The sequence below is a fragment of the Rhipicephalus sanguineus genome, chromosome 10 (genome assembly GCF_013339695.2).
Source record: "Rhipicephalus sanguineus isolate Rsan-2018 chromosome 10, BIME_Rsan_1.4, whole genome shotgun sequence".
NCBI classification, from domain to species: domain Eukaryota; kingdom Metazoa; phylum Arthropoda; class Arachnida; order Ixodida; family Ixodidae; genus Rhipicephalus; species Rhipicephalus sanguineus.
The window spans coordinates 69,331,062-69,349,165 of NC_051185.1; the positions used below are offsets into that span (position 1 = coordinate 69,331,062).

At 46.8% G+C, this 18,104-nt stretch overlaps 1 protein-coding gene across 1 annotated transcript in view; it reads left to right on the forward strand.

The window, feature by feature from the left end:
• Window positions 1-18,104, forward strand: part of LOC119372091 (contactin) — a 56,648-nt gene that overhangs the window by 16,827 nt on the left and 21,717 nt on the right. The window contains exons 11-22 of the mRNA XM_037642549.2: window positions 771-952; window positions 3,337-3,503; window positions 4,254-4,371; window positions 4,904-5,061; window positions 5,965-6,085; window positions 6,702-6,868; window positions 9,818-9,938; window positions 11,067-11,222; window positions 12,065-12,306; window positions 15,709-15,873; window positions 17,046-17,243; window positions 17,736-18,032. Of these exons, the coding sequence (XP_037498477.1) occupies window positions 771-952; window positions 3,337-3,503; window positions 4,254-4,371; window positions 4,904-5,061; window positions 5,965-6,085; window positions 6,702-6,868; window positions 9,818-9,938; window positions 11,067-11,222; window positions 12,065-12,306; window positions 15,709-15,873; window positions 17,046-17,243; window positions 17,736-18,032 (2,092 nt within the window). The remainder of the gene's footprint in view (window positions 1-770; window positions 953-3,336; window positions 3,504-4,253; window positions 4,372-4,903; window positions 5,062-5,964; window positions 6,086-6,701; window positions 6,869-9,817; window positions 9,939-11,066; window positions 11,223-12,064; window positions 12,307-15,708; window positions 15,874-17,045; window positions 17,244-17,735; window positions 18,033-18,104) is intronic.

Here is an 18,104-nt window from a genome sequence, read left to right on the forward strand (position 1 = left end):
AAAGTTTAACTGTACCCACCATTTCCTCGTTTTTGTCACTTTTTCAGTAGTTCCTAGATTCTTTTCAAAACATTTATGTTGTAATTCATTTTTCAAGTCCAAAGGATAAAAGCTGGTGGTACACTTCTGAATCCGTCACCTCATTGAAAGACTATCAACTCACTTGGAACTCCTTGGCTATAGTATTTGTTGTTGTTTTTGTTATGTACCATCAAGTTGCTGTAGATTACTAGTGGACCTTTGAGTATATGAACACCAACGAGATCTACTTAAGATGAGCCCTATGGCCTGGAGAACACCATTTAACCATCTCATGCGTAGGTGACATTGTTAAATCTTGCCCAACACCTTAGCTAGCATTAATTCTCATTCCGTCAAATAAACCCCCTTATAATAAGTAAACAATAAATCCCTTACGCTTTCCTTGGCCTCATTATATTCTATTTTTATTTTTATTTAATACACACTGCGGACACAAGTCCATGCAGGGTGGGTAGAACACATTGGGGCAACAGAAGTATAGCAATCTTGTAAGTTGAATGATACAATTTTGAGCGCACAACAAAAGGAAAACACGTTTTTAAGGTGACCACTTTGAACAATGTAGGTGTAAAAATTAAAATAGTAAAATAATACAGCGTTTATAGAGGTAAGTTGTTCCAATCAATAATGGTATGTGGAAAAAAAAGAGTATTTGAATAGGTAGACTTCACGTGGCTGGTAGATCCAGTGGTTTAGTGTTTTTCATCCGCCCATTCTCTCCTGCATAGTCCTGTGCCCAAGTACAACTGGACCCGCATGGGAGGCCCCATGCCAGCGGGGGCGCAGATCAGCTCTCACGGCCGCGTGCTGCTCCTGCCGCGCGTGCGTGTCGAAGACCTCGGCGAGTACGTCTGCATCGCCAGCGCCGACCAAGACAGCATTCGCAAGGGTGTCACCCTCACCATACAGGGTGAGCTACATTTATGGAAAGTCAGTGAAAAGCTTGATGAGGAACTAGGCCAAGCTCATTGAATGAGGCGTATTGCATAAGCAAAGTGTGTGGAACTTCCTGAACTTTACTCTTTCAGTTCACAGCGTATACATATTTCCATCAGGCTGCTGTGCACACCATTGTGTACAGTTGACGTCAAAAGTTTGCAGATCATTAGGTCTGAGAATATTTTCCAGAAATTTGTGACCATATTCAGTCAAACTGCGCAGTACACATTGTTACGCATTTTATAACAGGCCTGAAACCTAAATTCAAAGCCTCCTGCAAAAGCAGGGGGGTATTCAGCTCTTTCTTGTGTCTCTTGGTCCATAAACTTTCGAAACTGATTGTACGTAGAAAGACTGCATTAAAAGCAAAAGTGTTGAGTTGATATGCTGAGTTGAAGCTTAAAATGTGTGCGTTCATCGTGCTCAAGTTTCGATAATTTGTGTAATTCGCTTAACCCGGTGAAGCTGCGAAGTTCTTTGAAGGTCTTTGGCCGCGGGAACTCAGCGACAGCTTGAAGTTTGGACGGATCAGGGAGCACCCCATCTTTTGACACGACATGGCCGAGAATGACTAGCTGCCGAGCTGCAAAGCGACACTTCTTCAAATTGAGCTGGAGGCCCGCATTGGCGATGCATGTCAGGACGCGTTCAAGTCGAAGTAGATGGGATTGAAAGTCTGGTGAAAATATGACAATGTCGTCGAGATAACAAAGGCAGACTTGCCACTTAAGTCCGCGTAGAATGTTATCCATCATTCTTTCAAACGTTGCAGGTGCATTGCACAGACCGAAGGGCATGACGGTAAACTCATATAAACCGTCAGGGGTGACGAACGCAGTCTTCGGGCGGTCTGTCTCAGCCACCGGGACCTGCCAGTATCCGGACCGTAAGTCGATGGACGAGAAGAATTCGGAGCCTTGGAGGCAGTCTAGAGCGTCGTCAATACGTGGTAGAGGATAAACATCCTTACGGGTTATCTTGTTGAGTCGACGGTAGTCTACACAAAACCGAATGGTGCCATCCTTCTTCCTGACCAGCACTACAGGAGAGGCCCAGGGACTGTTCGAAGGTTGTATGACACCGCGTTTGAGCATGTCGCCTACGTGCTCGTCGATGACGCGGCGCTCCGTTGCTGACACACGATACGGCCGTTGGCGCAATGGCGCATTGTCTCCGGTGTCGATGTGGTGGACAACTGTGGAAGTGCGGCCTAAACGAGCTTGTTGTAGGTCGAATGATGTCCGAAAGCGGTTAAGGAGGGCCACAATCTGGGCGTGCTGACTCGTAGTGAGGTTGGGGTCAATGCACCGAGAAAACGTGACTTCACAAGACGGCTCCGCAGGAGTAGCGTCAACACCGACGGCGTCAACCTCGACAGAAGCCGGGTTGTCAGGCACAGTATAAACAAAGCTTTGGTCAAGTTCGTCAGCATGACCGAGACACTCAGCGTGGTGCAAGGTAGCAGGACAAGAAAACATGTTCACAACATAAAGAGCGCTGACACCCTGTCGAACGGTAAGAAGGGCAAAAGGGAGCAAGAAAGGATGACGGTGAGTAGCAAGCTTCGACGGTGTGAATTATCGAATTACACATTTTAGTAAGTTGTGTTAGGAGGTAGATGGCAGGGCACATGATGTCGGTATGTCGTAGCATAGTGGGCTCATTTTCACTGTTTCTCAAATCAAGCATAATTTTTGAGCAAACGGTAGTAACTTTTATATTATGGTAGTTAATGTCGCCCTTTGCGACATTGAGGAGAACTTCTTGGCCTAGTTGGTGTTGCTAACTGTATGACATTTTGCTGCTAGGAAAGACAACACTCGCAGGAAAGACACGAACGCGATAACATGGTCGTGTTCATGTCTTTCTTGTGCGTGTTGTCTTTCTTAACGATGAATTGTCATACAGTTCGTAGCGTTCCTGTTGAAGTGTTGCAGCACGGTGTACACACACTGTACGCTTGACAAGACATTACTACGCAGTTGAAAATTTTTCTTAATACGTTTGACAGCTGTACAATTTTCATGATTTCTAAAGTCACAAGAAATGGGGTGAAATGAAATTTTCAGTGCGCAGAATTGAGTTGTGCCTGAAGTTTGTGCACACTTGTGTTTGTTGGTATAAGATAACGAATCATTTTTGGAGATGAAACAAAGAATGTGAAAACCAGAGATCTTAAGTGGCTGATCTCCCAAGTGAACACGCTACAGCAGTGGCTGCTGTGAAATCATGTGAACCTTTCAATTGCACCAGTTTTTCCAGTTGTTTTTGTTTAATGTTTAGTGATTGCAAGCTTAGGCTTCAACAAAGCTATATCATACTGACTTGTACTTGTGCCTGTGTTCTTGATTGCAGCAATGCCCGAGTTCACTATACCGCTGGAACACCAAGTGGCAGATGAAGGTTCCCGACTTACATGGACCTGTGAGGCATTCGGCATCCCTGAAGTGGAGTACCACTGGTATCGCAACGGCGAGATGCTTAAAACCGAAAGCTCAGATGACCTGCGAGCCCGGTACAAGGTGCGCATCGACTATCCCGCATTTGTGCCATTGTCTGTCCACCTGCCTGTCCAAATTAAAATTCATATTTGATGCTACAATACCATATATGTACTCATGTAAAGCCCTGCCCCATGTAAGCGCTGCGCCTCCGCTCAAATTTTGAGAACGAGTTTCTCAGAGCATCATGTGTGTACCTGAATTTTGGTCAATTTTGCAGCTAGCTTTTTTGGATGACTCGATTGGTCGGACGTTTTTGTGGCATTGACCATATCCCAAAAAGTCTGTTGATGATTGTAAATGTTTATTTAGTTGCCTGCCAGTTGCTTTATTTTTTATAGAAGCCTGAGCACAGTTTGACAGTACAGTGAGTAGGCAGAAAAATTCTGCAAAACACTGATTCAGTTTATACACAACACAGGACTCTTAGCGCTCGTACAACGCACACATACGCGTATACCAGGACGAATTTCTCGGCAACTGAGAAGCTTTCTTTGTGAGAAATTCGTATGAATTTCCTTGTGACTTCGTGCTACAAACGGGTGGTTGTCAGTTTCCCTTTCTTAAAACTGAAATGTGGTGGACATATTTTGTGAGATACAATGTGTAAATTTGAATGCTGTCGTAGGCATTCAATGCTGCGAGCAGTGTTTGTGTGCTGTACGTTGTTTCAAGAGACGCTTTTCATAAACCTGATCCATGAGTGCTCGAAAGAGTGTCAGAGGGAGCACGTGTCAATTTGGTTCTTCGGCTTTCTGGTGGCTTCGGCAGGTGGACAACAACATCCTGGTCATCGAGGACATCAACCGTGCTGATGAAGGCATGTACCAGTGTTCCGCCACCAACTCTCTCGGCACCAGTTTCTCCACAGCGCAGCTGAGGGTTGTCAGTGAGTTGCAATTCACCTCTGTTCTCGATTTGCTGTGTGTAATTTTTTAGCACCAGTTATTCTCATTGCATAGTGTGAACCACCTATTACACCCTGTCTTTCCTCTTTGATCGATTTACACTTAGACCTCATTATAACAAAGTCGCACTTGACACGTAAATAACTTCATTATATCCGAAAACTCGTTATAAGCATATATATTGAACCACTGTATCTAATACCAAGGCTATTCTTCATTTACTTCGTTATAACCGATAATTCGTTATATCCATATTTATTATATCGAGGTTTGAGGGTGCATCATTGACCATAGATGTTACCTGTCTGCCCTCTAGGTTGCAGTAGTGTTGGACTATTCGCACAGGCCTACAGTACTCCAGTATATTCGTGTTTGATGTACCCACATTTGACTATAGCTCATGCAAATATGAACATCACTGTCTGTAATCCTTTGAAGGTGTGTCTGAAGGTCGTGCCTGTTCTGCCTCTCCTCTTGCTTAAGTTGCGCGTTTTGTTTTGCCTCAAAATGCAGCCATGGCACCAAATTTCGCCAAGTACCCCCTGGACAAGGAGATGTATGCAGCCGAGGAAGGCAACATCACAATCCCTTGCCGTCCGGAGGCAGCCCCCTACCCGGAGTTCACGTGGCGAAAGAACGGCTACACCTTTGCACTCGGGGGTAGGACACAGGTACGTCCATTCTGCTATGGTTATCTTCGAATTTTCTGGCCTCTTTTTGGCAAGTTCAGGAATAAATGACATTTGTTCCCAACTGGGTCAGTGATAATAGCTGTTACTGTAAGAAAGAGGAAAAATAATAATAATTCACCGACTATTACGATCGATACTCCCTAATGCATGCTGCGAGATCCATCATTCGAGTGATGAATCTGATGGGAACTCCAATGGCGAGCCGGTGCTTGCATGTTGTAACGAAAACATCACGTGCATCAACTTCTCGTTGTGGTGTTCTGGGAACGCTGGATTGGCGAGGCATGGCCTTCAGTTGCAACAGAGTTTAGTTGCAGTGAAGCGGCCTCCATCACTGGGGGGGGGGCATAGTCAATGTCTAAGTGTTGCGTACTGCGTACTGCTAGGTCACAGCCGACATTTTTTAATTGTTGTCTCAACATGCAAGCTCTTCTCCTCATCCACGTTGCCATTATGTTGGTTTCACGGCAACATGGACGAATGAAATGGAAAGCAGAAGCGAATAACCATCACTCTCGACCGGAAGGCAGCTGTCATAAAGGGTGTTGCATCGGGTTCTAAGTGGTTATGTGGGGCACGTGCCAAAGATTCTCTCTACTGTTTCATTATTTTCATCGTATACGTGGCTTTGTAGTGGTACCAAGGGCTGCAACACCATCGTTTTTGCATATTTGAACTTGTGCACCCCATTGGGCATACATGGCAGTAAAGAGCCATAATGGACATAACAAAGTAGTAATTTCGGCTTCCACTTCAACATTGTTATAAAAAGGTTCAAGTTTAGCCGGTTGGTTACCGCTGTTTTTATGTCATATCCTCGTACTTGCTAACCAAGCTCCAAACACAGACATGTGCTTGACACATATTGCTGGTTGTGTGCAGATGCTGAATAACGGTTATCTGCGGATCGATCCGGTGCGCCGCGAAGATGAGGGCAACTACACGTGCGTCGTCAAGAACCAATATGGCACTGCCAGCAGCACCGGTGCCCTTGTCGTGCTGTGTAAGTTTATTGCATGGCCACTGTTGTAACATCTGTTGGCAGCGTTCGGTTGTAGCAATGATGTGTGTGTGTGTGTGTGTGTGTGTGCGAGCGCGCGTGTGTGCGTGCGTGTGTGTAATCTCGTCTAAAGTTTTTGTTGTAACCGTATGGCACATTAACAAATGTTTGTGATAGCATCTAGGTGCTGTTAATGATAGGTTGGGTTAGGAACTCGTAAATTCACTGGCATGTGGGCGTTTTAAACTTGTATGTCATTATATTTAGCATAATTGAAGTTGGTGTAAGTGTACCAAAAAGTCACTCATACTCTTACAGGGAGTTCAGTGAACAAAGAAAAATTGTTTGCATTTACATGGAGGAGGCTCCTTCATAATGACTGACTAGGCTTTCGTGAAATATAAAGCAAGTGGGTCAGCAGTGTGTGGTGCGCTCTTTTCAACTTTCTTTTGTTGCAGTTGAATGCAGCTAACGAAACTGCCCCAAAACATGCATTTGTTGCTGCTTTAAGAGACGTAACGTTGTAACCTTGTAACAATTTATCGTGGCTTTTTCTACAATGGAACCCTACGCTAGTTCGGTGTTCTGATGTTCTGAGCCCGTTACGACGTCTTTACAGCATTGCCACGCAGCGTGGAGACACCTCCCCCGAAGGTGGTGGCCACGGTTGGGAGCCTGGAGGAGCTGCACTGCCACGCACTGGCCCCGCACATGCTCGACCTGTCCTACATCTGGCTGCACAACGACCTGCGCATACAGCCGCACGAGTGGCCCCAGTATGGTGTGGTCAGTGCCCCGATAAATGAATTCTTTTTTTAGAACGAAGCTGTCTGTGCCTAAAATGTGCTGCAGTAGTAGCAGTAGGCGTCTGCTGAAACGCCAGTGGCGGAGTGGCAGGTCACGTGATCTCGCGTTGACCAATCAGGCGTAAGCGCGTGCATTTCAGATCTAGCACCGGGCTCAGGACATTAAGGGGGGACGCGGCTTTCGTATTGCGAAAAATGGCAAAAAAATCGATTTTCTGAAAATCAAATTTTCAGTTTCTGGAACCCTTTTTCTATCTGATTCCAAAATATCGAAACTGAAAACCACCCAGAAGTGCTTCGAAAAATTTGTTTTGCCCTCCGAGGTGGCGAAAATTATTGTGGAAATGGCAAAAAAACAGCGATTTTCAAAAAATTGTAGCTCCGCGATGACGCGACCGCGAACCAACTTTTTGGGCTTGTCGGAAAGGGCATTTCTCCGTGTTCAAATTCCCCGCTTCAGCGGGCTCCTCCATTCAGAAAGAAGCGCGCAAAAAGCAAACACTTCAGAGTCGTTCCGAGGCCTCCGATTGGCCGCGTCCGCCATGTTGCCCCAGCTCGCCTCGCCATTGGTCCGATGCTCGCTCCGGGAGATCGTCGTCTGCGTGTCGCGAGTTCACGGCTGTCGAGAATCGCGCTACTTCGTGACACGTTCGCAACAGTTCTGTGATCACGGCTCGACGATCACTTAAGATATAATTACGCTTTAGTTTGGAGCTGCAAGAGGAAGTTCGATCTGATTACGATGGTGCGCCGCGCTCCTAGCGAACATCGCAAACGCGCGTCTCGGACCGACTCTAGCGTTGACTTCAGCGTCGGATTCGCGGTTAGATGTTCTGTTTATCAGCACTTCTGACATCGTGACGAAGGCGATCGCGGGACGACTCTTTGTACTCACGACCACGCATTACGCACTTTGAAGCAACGGGCACCACGGCCTGCGCACCTACTGCTCGGAGTCGTCACTAGCCCTAACTCCGCTCACGGCGCCGTTTGGCGAGACGAACCTCGAACTTTGCGGGCAACAACAACGCGCTAGCGTGCTCGCGGCTATGTGCTTCTTCGCAAGCGAAGAAGCACGTCGCTCGCCGGCACTTCGGAACCGCGTATAGGAATTTTACGCATCGGCAGTGAACTCGACAGCCAAGCTCGATCGTCAGACCCCACGGCCACGGACTGCTCGGAGCAGCGGTAGCAATTTCGCGCGTCGGCACCCGAAAATGCGATACAAAGTATACTGCGCGCAGAATTTTCGTCATCGTAGCTTTGCATTCGCGCATCGTCACCGAACGCCGTCACCAAGCACATCACGCGCCGGCTCCACGGACCCCGCGGCCGAGCACTTCGCGGTCAGAGTGCTATCAATAAGCACTAGTGATGTAATTTAGACGTGCTTGGAGCCGTGCGTGATATCGCCGCAGGCGTTTATGGATGTTCTGAAACGATGAAAGCCTTATAGACTAGCGTTGCCGCGGTCGGCCGAATGATAATACGTTTCATACGCGAGAGCGGCAAAAGACCGTGTAGGAAGCAGGGGGACGAATTTTTATCTGCCCGACTCGCGTCATTGAATAAACTGCTCAAAAATCCCTGTGCCACTAATGTCTTGGCCATAACTGTTTGCTATTTGGAACGAAGGCATCGGCTATCATGGTGTGAGCCATTTTCTCTCACAACAAACCTTTCTCTTTATAAAAATTATTCTATGATTAATTGTAATCAATAAACAAGACTTAATTATGCTAATGACAGCATAAATACAAGAAATATGTGTAATTATTTCAGTATATGGCCTTATTAGATTGCAATATCTTCTTTTCTGTCTTGTCTGTCACACCACTCCTTCATACAGAGAACTTGGTTTGAAATCCATACTGGTTTTTTTTAGATAAAAAAAAAAGGAGGTTATGAAAAAAGAACAAAGGCACACTGCAGAAAGGCCACATGTCCAAGAAGTGAAACATCATAAAAAAGACCAAAGATCACTATCTTTAGGTGTTTTAGAGAAGGCCAAACTTTAAACGCCGTTTTCTCAATACTGTTTTTTTGGCATCTTGCTCAGCTTGTGGAGCAGGTATCTTGGCAACTACTACACAGATTTTGATTCCGTTTTTTCTTTTTCAATCCTTGAAGTCTTGTTGACAGGATGACATTATTCTTTACCTTGCTTAGGGTCTAGTTTTTTTTTGTAAGTGATAATTAGTGCGTGAGAAGTTCTGATGCAATACATGAAGCTGATGTGGATGTTATTTGTAAAAAAACTAAAAGCAATAGACAATTTTTAATAATGTCATCCTGTGTAGAGCTCTTTTGAGTAAAGATCAAAACCACTTGGACCTTCCTGGCATGTTTTGTTACAAAGCTAGGCTTTTCACCAGCAGACTATGTCATCAGATCATGTAACATAGTGTAATTTGAAAACTACTCGAGATATCGCAATGAAACTTTATATATAGCTATTCGAGGCACTCTTCAGTATGCTTGCCAAGTTTCATTACTCTAGGTCAACAAACAAAAAAGTTTTTTTCGATCGCCACCTCCCCCCTTAAGTCATCTCACCAGCCAGCCGTAGAGACTTGCACGTGTAGACTTCGCTTGATTCAAGATGGATAGACCCTATGTAGTCCGCTCTGCCCTACACCGCCAAGGAACAAGCTGCTCACGAGGAACATTGGCACGAATTCAAATGGGAACGAAACGCCTTCCCTGTACAACCAGCTTCATTGAATGGATGAGCTGATGATTTTATCTTCTTTAAAACGATGTTTTCTTTGCCAACCATACTGCCTTTGCCTGCTGTTTGCTTAAGTCTTTCAGTTTCTTGGCGAATAGACAACAAAACATTACATAGTACAGAAAGAAAAATACAAAGTGCACCGGACAGCTGGGTGGCCTTGTGAGTCACTTGTATGGTTACCAATTCCAAATGCAGGGTTACCGGCCAGGTTACCTGGTCATCTACAATGTGAGCTTCGCCGAGGCTGGCCGCTACACCTGCATTGCCAAGACATCAGTGGGCAAAGTATTTGCCAACACTGAGCTGCTGGTTTTGGGTGAGTTTGTGTGTTATTTGCAAATCAATGTTTCTTTGGGATTTCTTTGGGAACTCTTTCGTTAATGAAACTTCTGGCAACATTGGGCTTCCTTTATTGCACGCTTAAAGATTGGTATACAGCCGTTCTTGCATGTTAATCCTGCCGAATGGCAACCAATGTGTCTGGTTGTCAGAGCTGGGACTATATGCTCAGTAACACAATCTAATGTGGTGGGATTAATAGTAGTGCTGCAATTGGGCAAGGTGATCAGCTTTTTGCCATTTTTAAATAAGGCATTTAAAAAGCAGTACAGCCATTTTTAAAAATGTGCCTAGTAATTTAAAGTGCAAACCAAACTGTAAATAGAAATTAACCCCACTTGCTAACTTAATACACACTTTGGTTCTATAATCCAGTTGTTCCGAGCTGAAGTATTGACATTCTGCGCAAGCACAAAGGAAAAAAAGGGAGACAGGGCAGAGTGCAGTCTACCAACTGTTTTGGCACTAAGTCCCATCTTCCTTTTCTTTCTTTCTTTCTGCTTGGACAGTACAGTGTACACTCAACCAAGGGCCGCGCTTGTGTAAGGGCCACTCTCCCCAAATCGGCAGTCCAAATTAAAAAAAAAAATCTCGCCAGCAAACGGCAGCGTTGTCATGTCTCGCGTACGGCGCATTTTGCGGGAGCCACCAGATGGCAATAGCTGTCCTGCGGCTTTGTCACACGGCATTATCTGGGAGATCTGGTCGCTTTTCTCACTGGTGCTATTGATCCTTTGTGCCGCTGTTCATTTTTAACCTTGGTGCCGCCGTTCAGATGCCAGATATCCCATCGTTAGGTATATATGGCACGATCAAATAGGTTTTTTTCATATGTGGATTAAAAATCGAACAAAAATTTCTCACTTCCGTGGAAAAGCCGCACCCCATCAAAATCGCAGAAAGAAAGTGCAGCCCTTACTCAAGTGTATACGGTATGTCAATAATTTAGTATGAACCAACTAGTCTGCATGGAAGTTTTGCTGTTCTGAGCTATTCTTACACGAGCCAGGCCACTTGTAGGGGCTTATGAGGTCTGTTGGGTTGGGCTGGGTTGGGTCACTCTGCTGCCACATGACTATTTCTTTGTGTGACCTCTGTATCTCAGGCCCCCCTGGTCAGCCTGGTGCAGTGCTTGGGCACTCCTTCAATGCCACTTCTGGCTTTATCGAGTGGGCCGACGGCACCAGCCATGGCAGCCACATCACCAGCTATGCTATTGAGGGACGCACCAACCACAACGGCACCTGGAGGGAACTGCTGAGTGAGTACCATGCCTTGCATCTCCTTTGTTTCATGCCATCACAGGAACATCATGGGCACTTCCAGAAAAAAAAAAAAAAAGTAGGACCTTGCCATAATGAAGGCTTAACGTTGTACAGCCACAATCCAGAGAAGAGAAACATGGGTTGTGGAAATTGGGTCAGCTTGCTGCCTTCGTGATGACTCCACGGCAAATGATGATGGTGGCTAGCAAGTCGCATCACTTGTCGCTTAGCGGGGATAATGACCACCAGAGCCGGCCATGGCAGCACGTGCTAGTTCAAAATATCCCTGGCAGATCCGATTTGCGTAGGAATTGAAGCTCTTTAATACATGGACTTCTATGAATCTTGGCCTAACATTGCCACTTAGTTCGACTTATCGAAAAATTTGAAGTAATTATGTGCTGATTAGCAAGCTTTTACTGTGTTAGCACTATTTTGTTCTATAATCTACCGGGCAGCCTAGTTCAATATGCTATTCCAGTACCTGGCCAGCTGAACTGTTCATATTGCATTAAGAAGAAGTGGGGCAGAATTGTGCACTAAGAAGCACAGGTCGGCAAAAAAGTGCGGCGCTCACTCAGACTCACTCAATAAATATATTTTGTGCTTAGGGCTCACTCGGACTCGGACTCACCGAAATATTCCTCAACCGGACTCACTCGGACTCGCTGAAATTTTTCATAACCGGACTCACTTGGACTCAAACTCACCAAAATATTACTCAGCCGGACTCACTCAGACTCACGGCTCGATCTGAGTATGAGTGAGGAGTGAGCCGACTCATGAGTGAGTTTGCCAACCTATGCTAAGAAGTGACATTTTTGTTTGTCTGTTTCAGACGTGACGTACGCCCCACCTTCGAAGCACCACGCGTCAGGCAGGCGGGAGGTAGAGCTCGGCAACGTGCTGTCACCGTGGAGCAAGTACGAGTTTCGGGTGACTGCGGCCAACATCCTGGGTGTCGGCCAACCATCCGATCCCAGCCCACAGTACAACACGGCCGTGGACCGACCTTACATCGCCCCGCGCAACGTTGGCGGCGGAGGTGGCAAGGCTGGCTCGCTCACCATCACGTGGACGGTGAGTCTGCGTTCTGTTGTTGCCGACACTGACATCGGCAATACCTGGTGGCATCGGGATCAAACGACACTCGCGGGAGGAAATCTTACGAAGTAGATAATGTGCAAAAACAGCGAACTTGACTTTCCACACACCCCTTTTGACGTAATGAAAGTGGCTCACATTAAGAGGAGGCGCAAGTAAAAAAAAAATCACGCTATATTGGGGGAAGTTGGTTGATAGCTAACACTGGTTTGAGCAGCGGAACTGAAAAAGAGGGCGAAAGAGAAGACAGGCAAGGACGTGTTCTCTTTTGTTCCTTATTTTCAGTCTCGCTGCTCGAACCAGTGTTAAGTATATAACAGCTGCATCGTACCGGTACTTACCTGCAGGGAAGAAACTTGGAGGCTTACGAAAAGGGTCCAATTTAAATTTAGGATGACGCAGTCAACCTTGGAAAGAAAAATGGTAGGTGTAACCTTAAGGGACAAGAAGAGAGCAGAGTGGGTCAGGGAACAAACGGTTGAAATCGAGAAGAAGAAATGGGCTTGTGCAGGGCATGTAGCTCGAAGGCAAGATGACCGCTGGTTATTAACAGTTACGGATTGGATTCCAAGAGAAGGCAAGCATGCAAGGAGGAGGCAGGAAGTTAGGCGGGCAGCTGAATTTAGGTAGTTTGCGGGGATAATGTGGCAGCAGCAAGCACAGGACTGGGTTAACTGGTGAAGCATGGAAGAGGCCTTTGCCCTGCATTGAGTGTAGTCAGGCTGACGATGATGATGATTGGGGGACAGGAATCTTATTTTTTTATTTAAAATTTGTTTTGTCACGTTAAGGGGGGACGTGGCTTTCGGTACCAACTTTCTTATTTCTTCATGGATTTTGATGAAAATTGGCACACTTATTTGAAATGTTGTTGTAATGCTACTGTAGAAATTTCATGAATATATCTTTACAACTTTTTGATTTACAATATATTTCACCTTCTGCTCTTGTTCCGAGTCTGACTCGCTTAAAAAATGCGATAGGAAACTCGTTCAAAGTGCTATGCATTCTAAGATGTCTGATTGCGGGCGTGACATTCTTAGATTTTTTTATTTGCAACAAATTTTTTTTTAGTTTTCCTTTTTCATGAGGTGACTGCGCAACAGGCATCGAGGCTTTGTGCAACTCGTCAAATAGCTAATTATCAAAACGCCATACTGAAAAAGCAAGAATGTCACACCCTGAACTGTGCTTCAAGGAATATAGAACAAAAAACGGAACTGAAATAGACCCAGCGGTCAGTGAGAAATCAGCGGAACAAGCGAAGCAGGAAGCAAGAAAAGTCGTTTTGAGAAAACGGCTTTTAAAGTTGTACCAACGATATTACTTCATCAAAAGGCACTGGGGTCGTAATCTTTTGAGTTCTTCGTAATGTGCACTTTCTTGAGTGCCCTGTCTTTAGTTTGAGGTGCCTTGCTTCTCTAAAACACAAGAAGATTGTGATCTTTAAGGTGTTTTATAAGGTTGGACCTCCTGCACATGTGGCCTTTCATCGGTTGTGCCTTTGTTTTCTTTCTTTTTTCTTAAAATCCTTTTCTGATATACAAAAAACATGTAGCATGAATTTTAAACGAAGTTATGAAGTGGTGTAATAGACATGACAGAAAACAAGATATTGTAATTCAAGTAGGTCATGTACTATGATGATTTGCCAGCTTTCTTGTATTCATGCTCTCATTAACATAATTAACAGTCTTGATTGCAACTGATCATTGAATCATTTTTATAGGATACTAAAAGCGGCTCTCATCATGGCAACCTATCACTTCCTCCTAAATAACAGACAGTTATGGCCAAGACATTGGTGGAATAGGAATTCCTTAGCAGTTTATTTAAGACGCGAACTGGGCAGATATGAATTCATCTCCCTCTTTCACTCGTCAAGCTAATTTGTAAACCTCGCCTGCGATGCGCTTCATCATTCACCCGGTCGCGGACACGGTTTTCTGCGAGGCTTTTATTTTTTCAGATGATTCATGAGCGCTTACGGCGATACCACGCACGGCTCCAAGCGCGCCTAAATTGCATCAACAGTGCTTTATTTCACTTCTAAGTGCTCGGCTGCATAGTCCGGGAAGTCAGCACGCGATGTGCTGGGTGGCGGCATTCGGTGACGATGCGCAATATGCCTAGGTGCGGCGACGAAAAATAGGCGCGCAACGTGTTTGGCCTCGCATTGCGGGACGCCGACGCGCGCCCGCTGCGCGACGAGCTTGGTCGTGGGGTCCGCTGCCGATGCGTAAAATGACCATCCGCTGTACCGAGAAGTCGGCGGGGGAAGCGCTTCGTTCCTTGCGAAGAAGCACACTGCCGCGAGTCCGCTAACGCGTTGCTCTTGCCCGCAAAGTTCGAGGTTCGTCTCGCGTGCCGACGCCGTGAGCGGAGTTAGGCCTAGTGACGACTCCGAGCAGTAGACGCGCCGGCCGCGGTGCCCGATGTTTCAAAGTTCGTAAGGTGTGGTCGCGAGTACAAAGAGTCGTCCTGCGATCATCTTCGTCACGACGTCCGAAGTGCGCATAAGCAGAACCTCCAACCACGGATCCGACGAGTCAACGCTAGAAAGTCGGTCCGAGACGCGCGTTTGCGATGTTCGCTACGAGTGCGGCGCGCCATCGTAATCCCACCGAGCTTCCGCTAGTAGCTCCAAACTAAAACGTAGTTCTTGTTCAAAGTTATCGTCGAGCCGTGAACACAGAGCGATTGCGAACACGCAACGAAGTAGCGCGACTTTCGACAGCCGTGAGCTCGAGACGCACAAGCTGCAGACGACGATCTCCCGGAGCGAGCATCGGACCAATGGCGAGGCGCGCTGGGGCAACATGGCGGACGCGGCCAATCGGAGGGCTCGAAACGACCTTCGAACATTTGCTTTTTGTGCGCTTGTTTGCGAAGGGAGGAGCCAGCTGAGGCGGGGAATTTGAAGACGGAGAAATGCGCTTTCCGATGAGCCCAAGATATCGGCGCCCGGTGGCGTCGTTGCGGAGCTACGATTTTTTGAAAATCAGTGTTTTTTTGCGATTTCCCCAATAATTTTCGCCACCTCGGTAGGCGCAACAATTTTTTTATAGCACTTCTACGCGGTTTTCGGTGAAGATATTTTGGAATCGGATATAAAAAGGGCTACAGAAACTGAAAATGTGATTTTCAAAAAATCGATTTTTTTGCCATTTTTCGCGATACGAAAGCCGCGTCCCCCCTTAAACATTTCGTTTTCTTGTGGGAAACCTACATTTCTGGCTATGTAGCATATTAGAGAAGTACTTCAAGTGGTAAGCTGTGCTTTGTGCTGTTGAGGCTGTTCTGTATGTTTCTACAGTGGGATTGAGAAGACTTAAGAATCCGTGATAGCGCAGGATCCTTGAAACATTTTATTTGCAGCCGCTGTCGCCGGAGGAGTGGAACTCGCCGGAGGTCTGGTACCGCGTTTACTACCGGCCGTCCGGTGACCGAAGCGAGCCGAGAAAGAAGGACCTCCGCAAGCTGGGAAACGTGGGCCTCTACGTGGTACCCGTTGGCGAGGAAAACTACTTCTCGCCGTACGAGGTAAGCGCCAGTGACGCGAAGCGCAGTTGGCTTCTGTCTTGCAAGGTACTCGGCTGCAGCCACGGTTTCTCATCACCTAAGCAGAAGCCAAGCATTGTGGAAAAGCTTCACAAATTATGGATGCCGAGGCTTGTAGAGGCGTTTGCCTCGGCAATCTGTGCATTGTGGTTGCATCATGCCTGCTCAATTACCCCACTCTATGGTTCCAGCGTGAGCAAGAAATTAATGAAAGCATATGTGTATGCATGGAAAGCATTTAGTATTTTGTTAGTATTTTGTTTAGGATGGCTCAGAACAGTCATGCTGTACCGTATGTGATAAACCTCATGGCAAACATCCTTGCGCTACCGCTTCCTTATCTGTCTCACTACTGCACACATTGTGAAAATGGAAGAGAGACTAAAGGTACACCCAAGACAGGGGCTGAATTTCAATACAGGTGCAAAGATTGCATGGTTGTAAAAGATATATCCAAAGAGGAGCAGGAGAACAAAAAAAAAAAGCTCCACGAAATAGAAATGTGAATGGCTTGGGGTTGTAGGACGGCGAATAGAAGGGCCTACGCGTATCTTACAGATGCGTGATTTCCTTGTCAAGTAATTGGATAAATGTCAGCACATGAAGGGCTCCACTTGACCATGAAAAAAGCCTCGAGGATCTCGCGAATGCCTTGATCCATGTGCCTCTTGATTGAACTTTAGGAAGCGCTTACACAACCTGTGATGCAAGGATAGGTTGTTGCCATGTGTTTGTTCAACACCGTTGGCATGCTGTCGGAGAGAGAGGGATTCATATGAAAGAAAGGCAGGGAGGTTAAGCAGAATTGAAACGTCTGGTTTGCTACCCTACACTAGTGGGAAGAGGGAAAGGAAGACTGAAAGAAAAGCGAAGACAAAAAACAGGCATGCAAAAAAGAAAAAGAAAATCAGGAATGGAAGTATTATACTCTCTCCAAAAAGGCCACTGCCACATAAAAATTTAATCAATCAAACCCTTGACAAAACTTCTGGTGCAACGGCAGTGTAGGTCGGCATTCTAACACTGTCCCAGAGGCAACCTATGGGAGCCCTGTGAAGCCGCTGCTGACAGGCACTTGATGCTTCTTGTCACATCTCCCAGTACTTGCTGGCATTTGGCCCGGTAGCCATGCTCTTCGTTGCTACCCATTGCAGGTTCAGGTACAGGCGGTGAACGTGGTGGGCGAGGGTCCCATCTCGGAACCGGAGATTGTCTATTCGGCCGAGGGCATGCCCCAGGTGCAGCCCTCGGGTGTCTACGCCGTGCCGCACAATTCCACCGCCCTGAACGTCACCTGGACTCCGCTGGACGTAACCCGTGAGAAGATCCGAGGACGCCTTATTGGACACCGAGTGAGTGCTTTCACCTCGTGCCGCGTTGGTAGTTTCAGGAATCGGACAACTGCCTTGCGAGTTCATGTCACCTGTCCCCCGATTGTTGGCTTCGTGCGGTGCAAGACGATCTCAATGAACTGTGTTCCTGGTTTATTGGTCAGCTGCCAGCTCATAAAAAGGTCACGTGCTACGGGACGCCAGCTGGCGAAAAGGGTGTTGCACACTCACTGTCATGGTTACGAGCGGGCACTGGCTAACACTCCAACTTTTAGATGCACATGAATACCCTACGAAGTGGGCGAGGGACCGCCCTGCGTCATAGCCCAATTGGTTGAGCATTGGACACGTTGTCCAAAGGTTGTAGGTTCGGTCCCTACTAACGGGACCCTGACGGCGGGATCCTACCGGCGGTCCCTACTGGCGGGATGTTGCACTCGCTCGCTCCATTATGCACGTCTAAGCCTTGTGTTCCTTTGCACTCATTGCCCTCCCTGTTTTCCTTGTGTGCAGATCAAGTACTGGCGAAGCGACCTGGACCGAGAGCTGGACTCCCTGATCTTGCTCAAGCGAGGCATCGAAAACTGGGGCCTCATCGTGGGTTTGCAGCCCAACACGGAATACCGGGTGGCTGTCATGGCGTACAACGAGGCTGGATCGGGCCCCGAGAGCGAGTTCTTCGTGGCCAAGACGTTCAAGGCCGCCCCCTTGCGGCCTCCGACGAGTGTCAAGGTGCACGCCCTCTCCCCTACCAGTGTGCGTGTCACGTGGCGAGGCGTGGTGCCGTCCATTGAGGAGGAGTCCATACAGGTAAGTTATGCTTCTATTCTTGTGTGTGTGTGCCATGCAGATGTGAAAAATTACACAAATTGTGAGATGCTT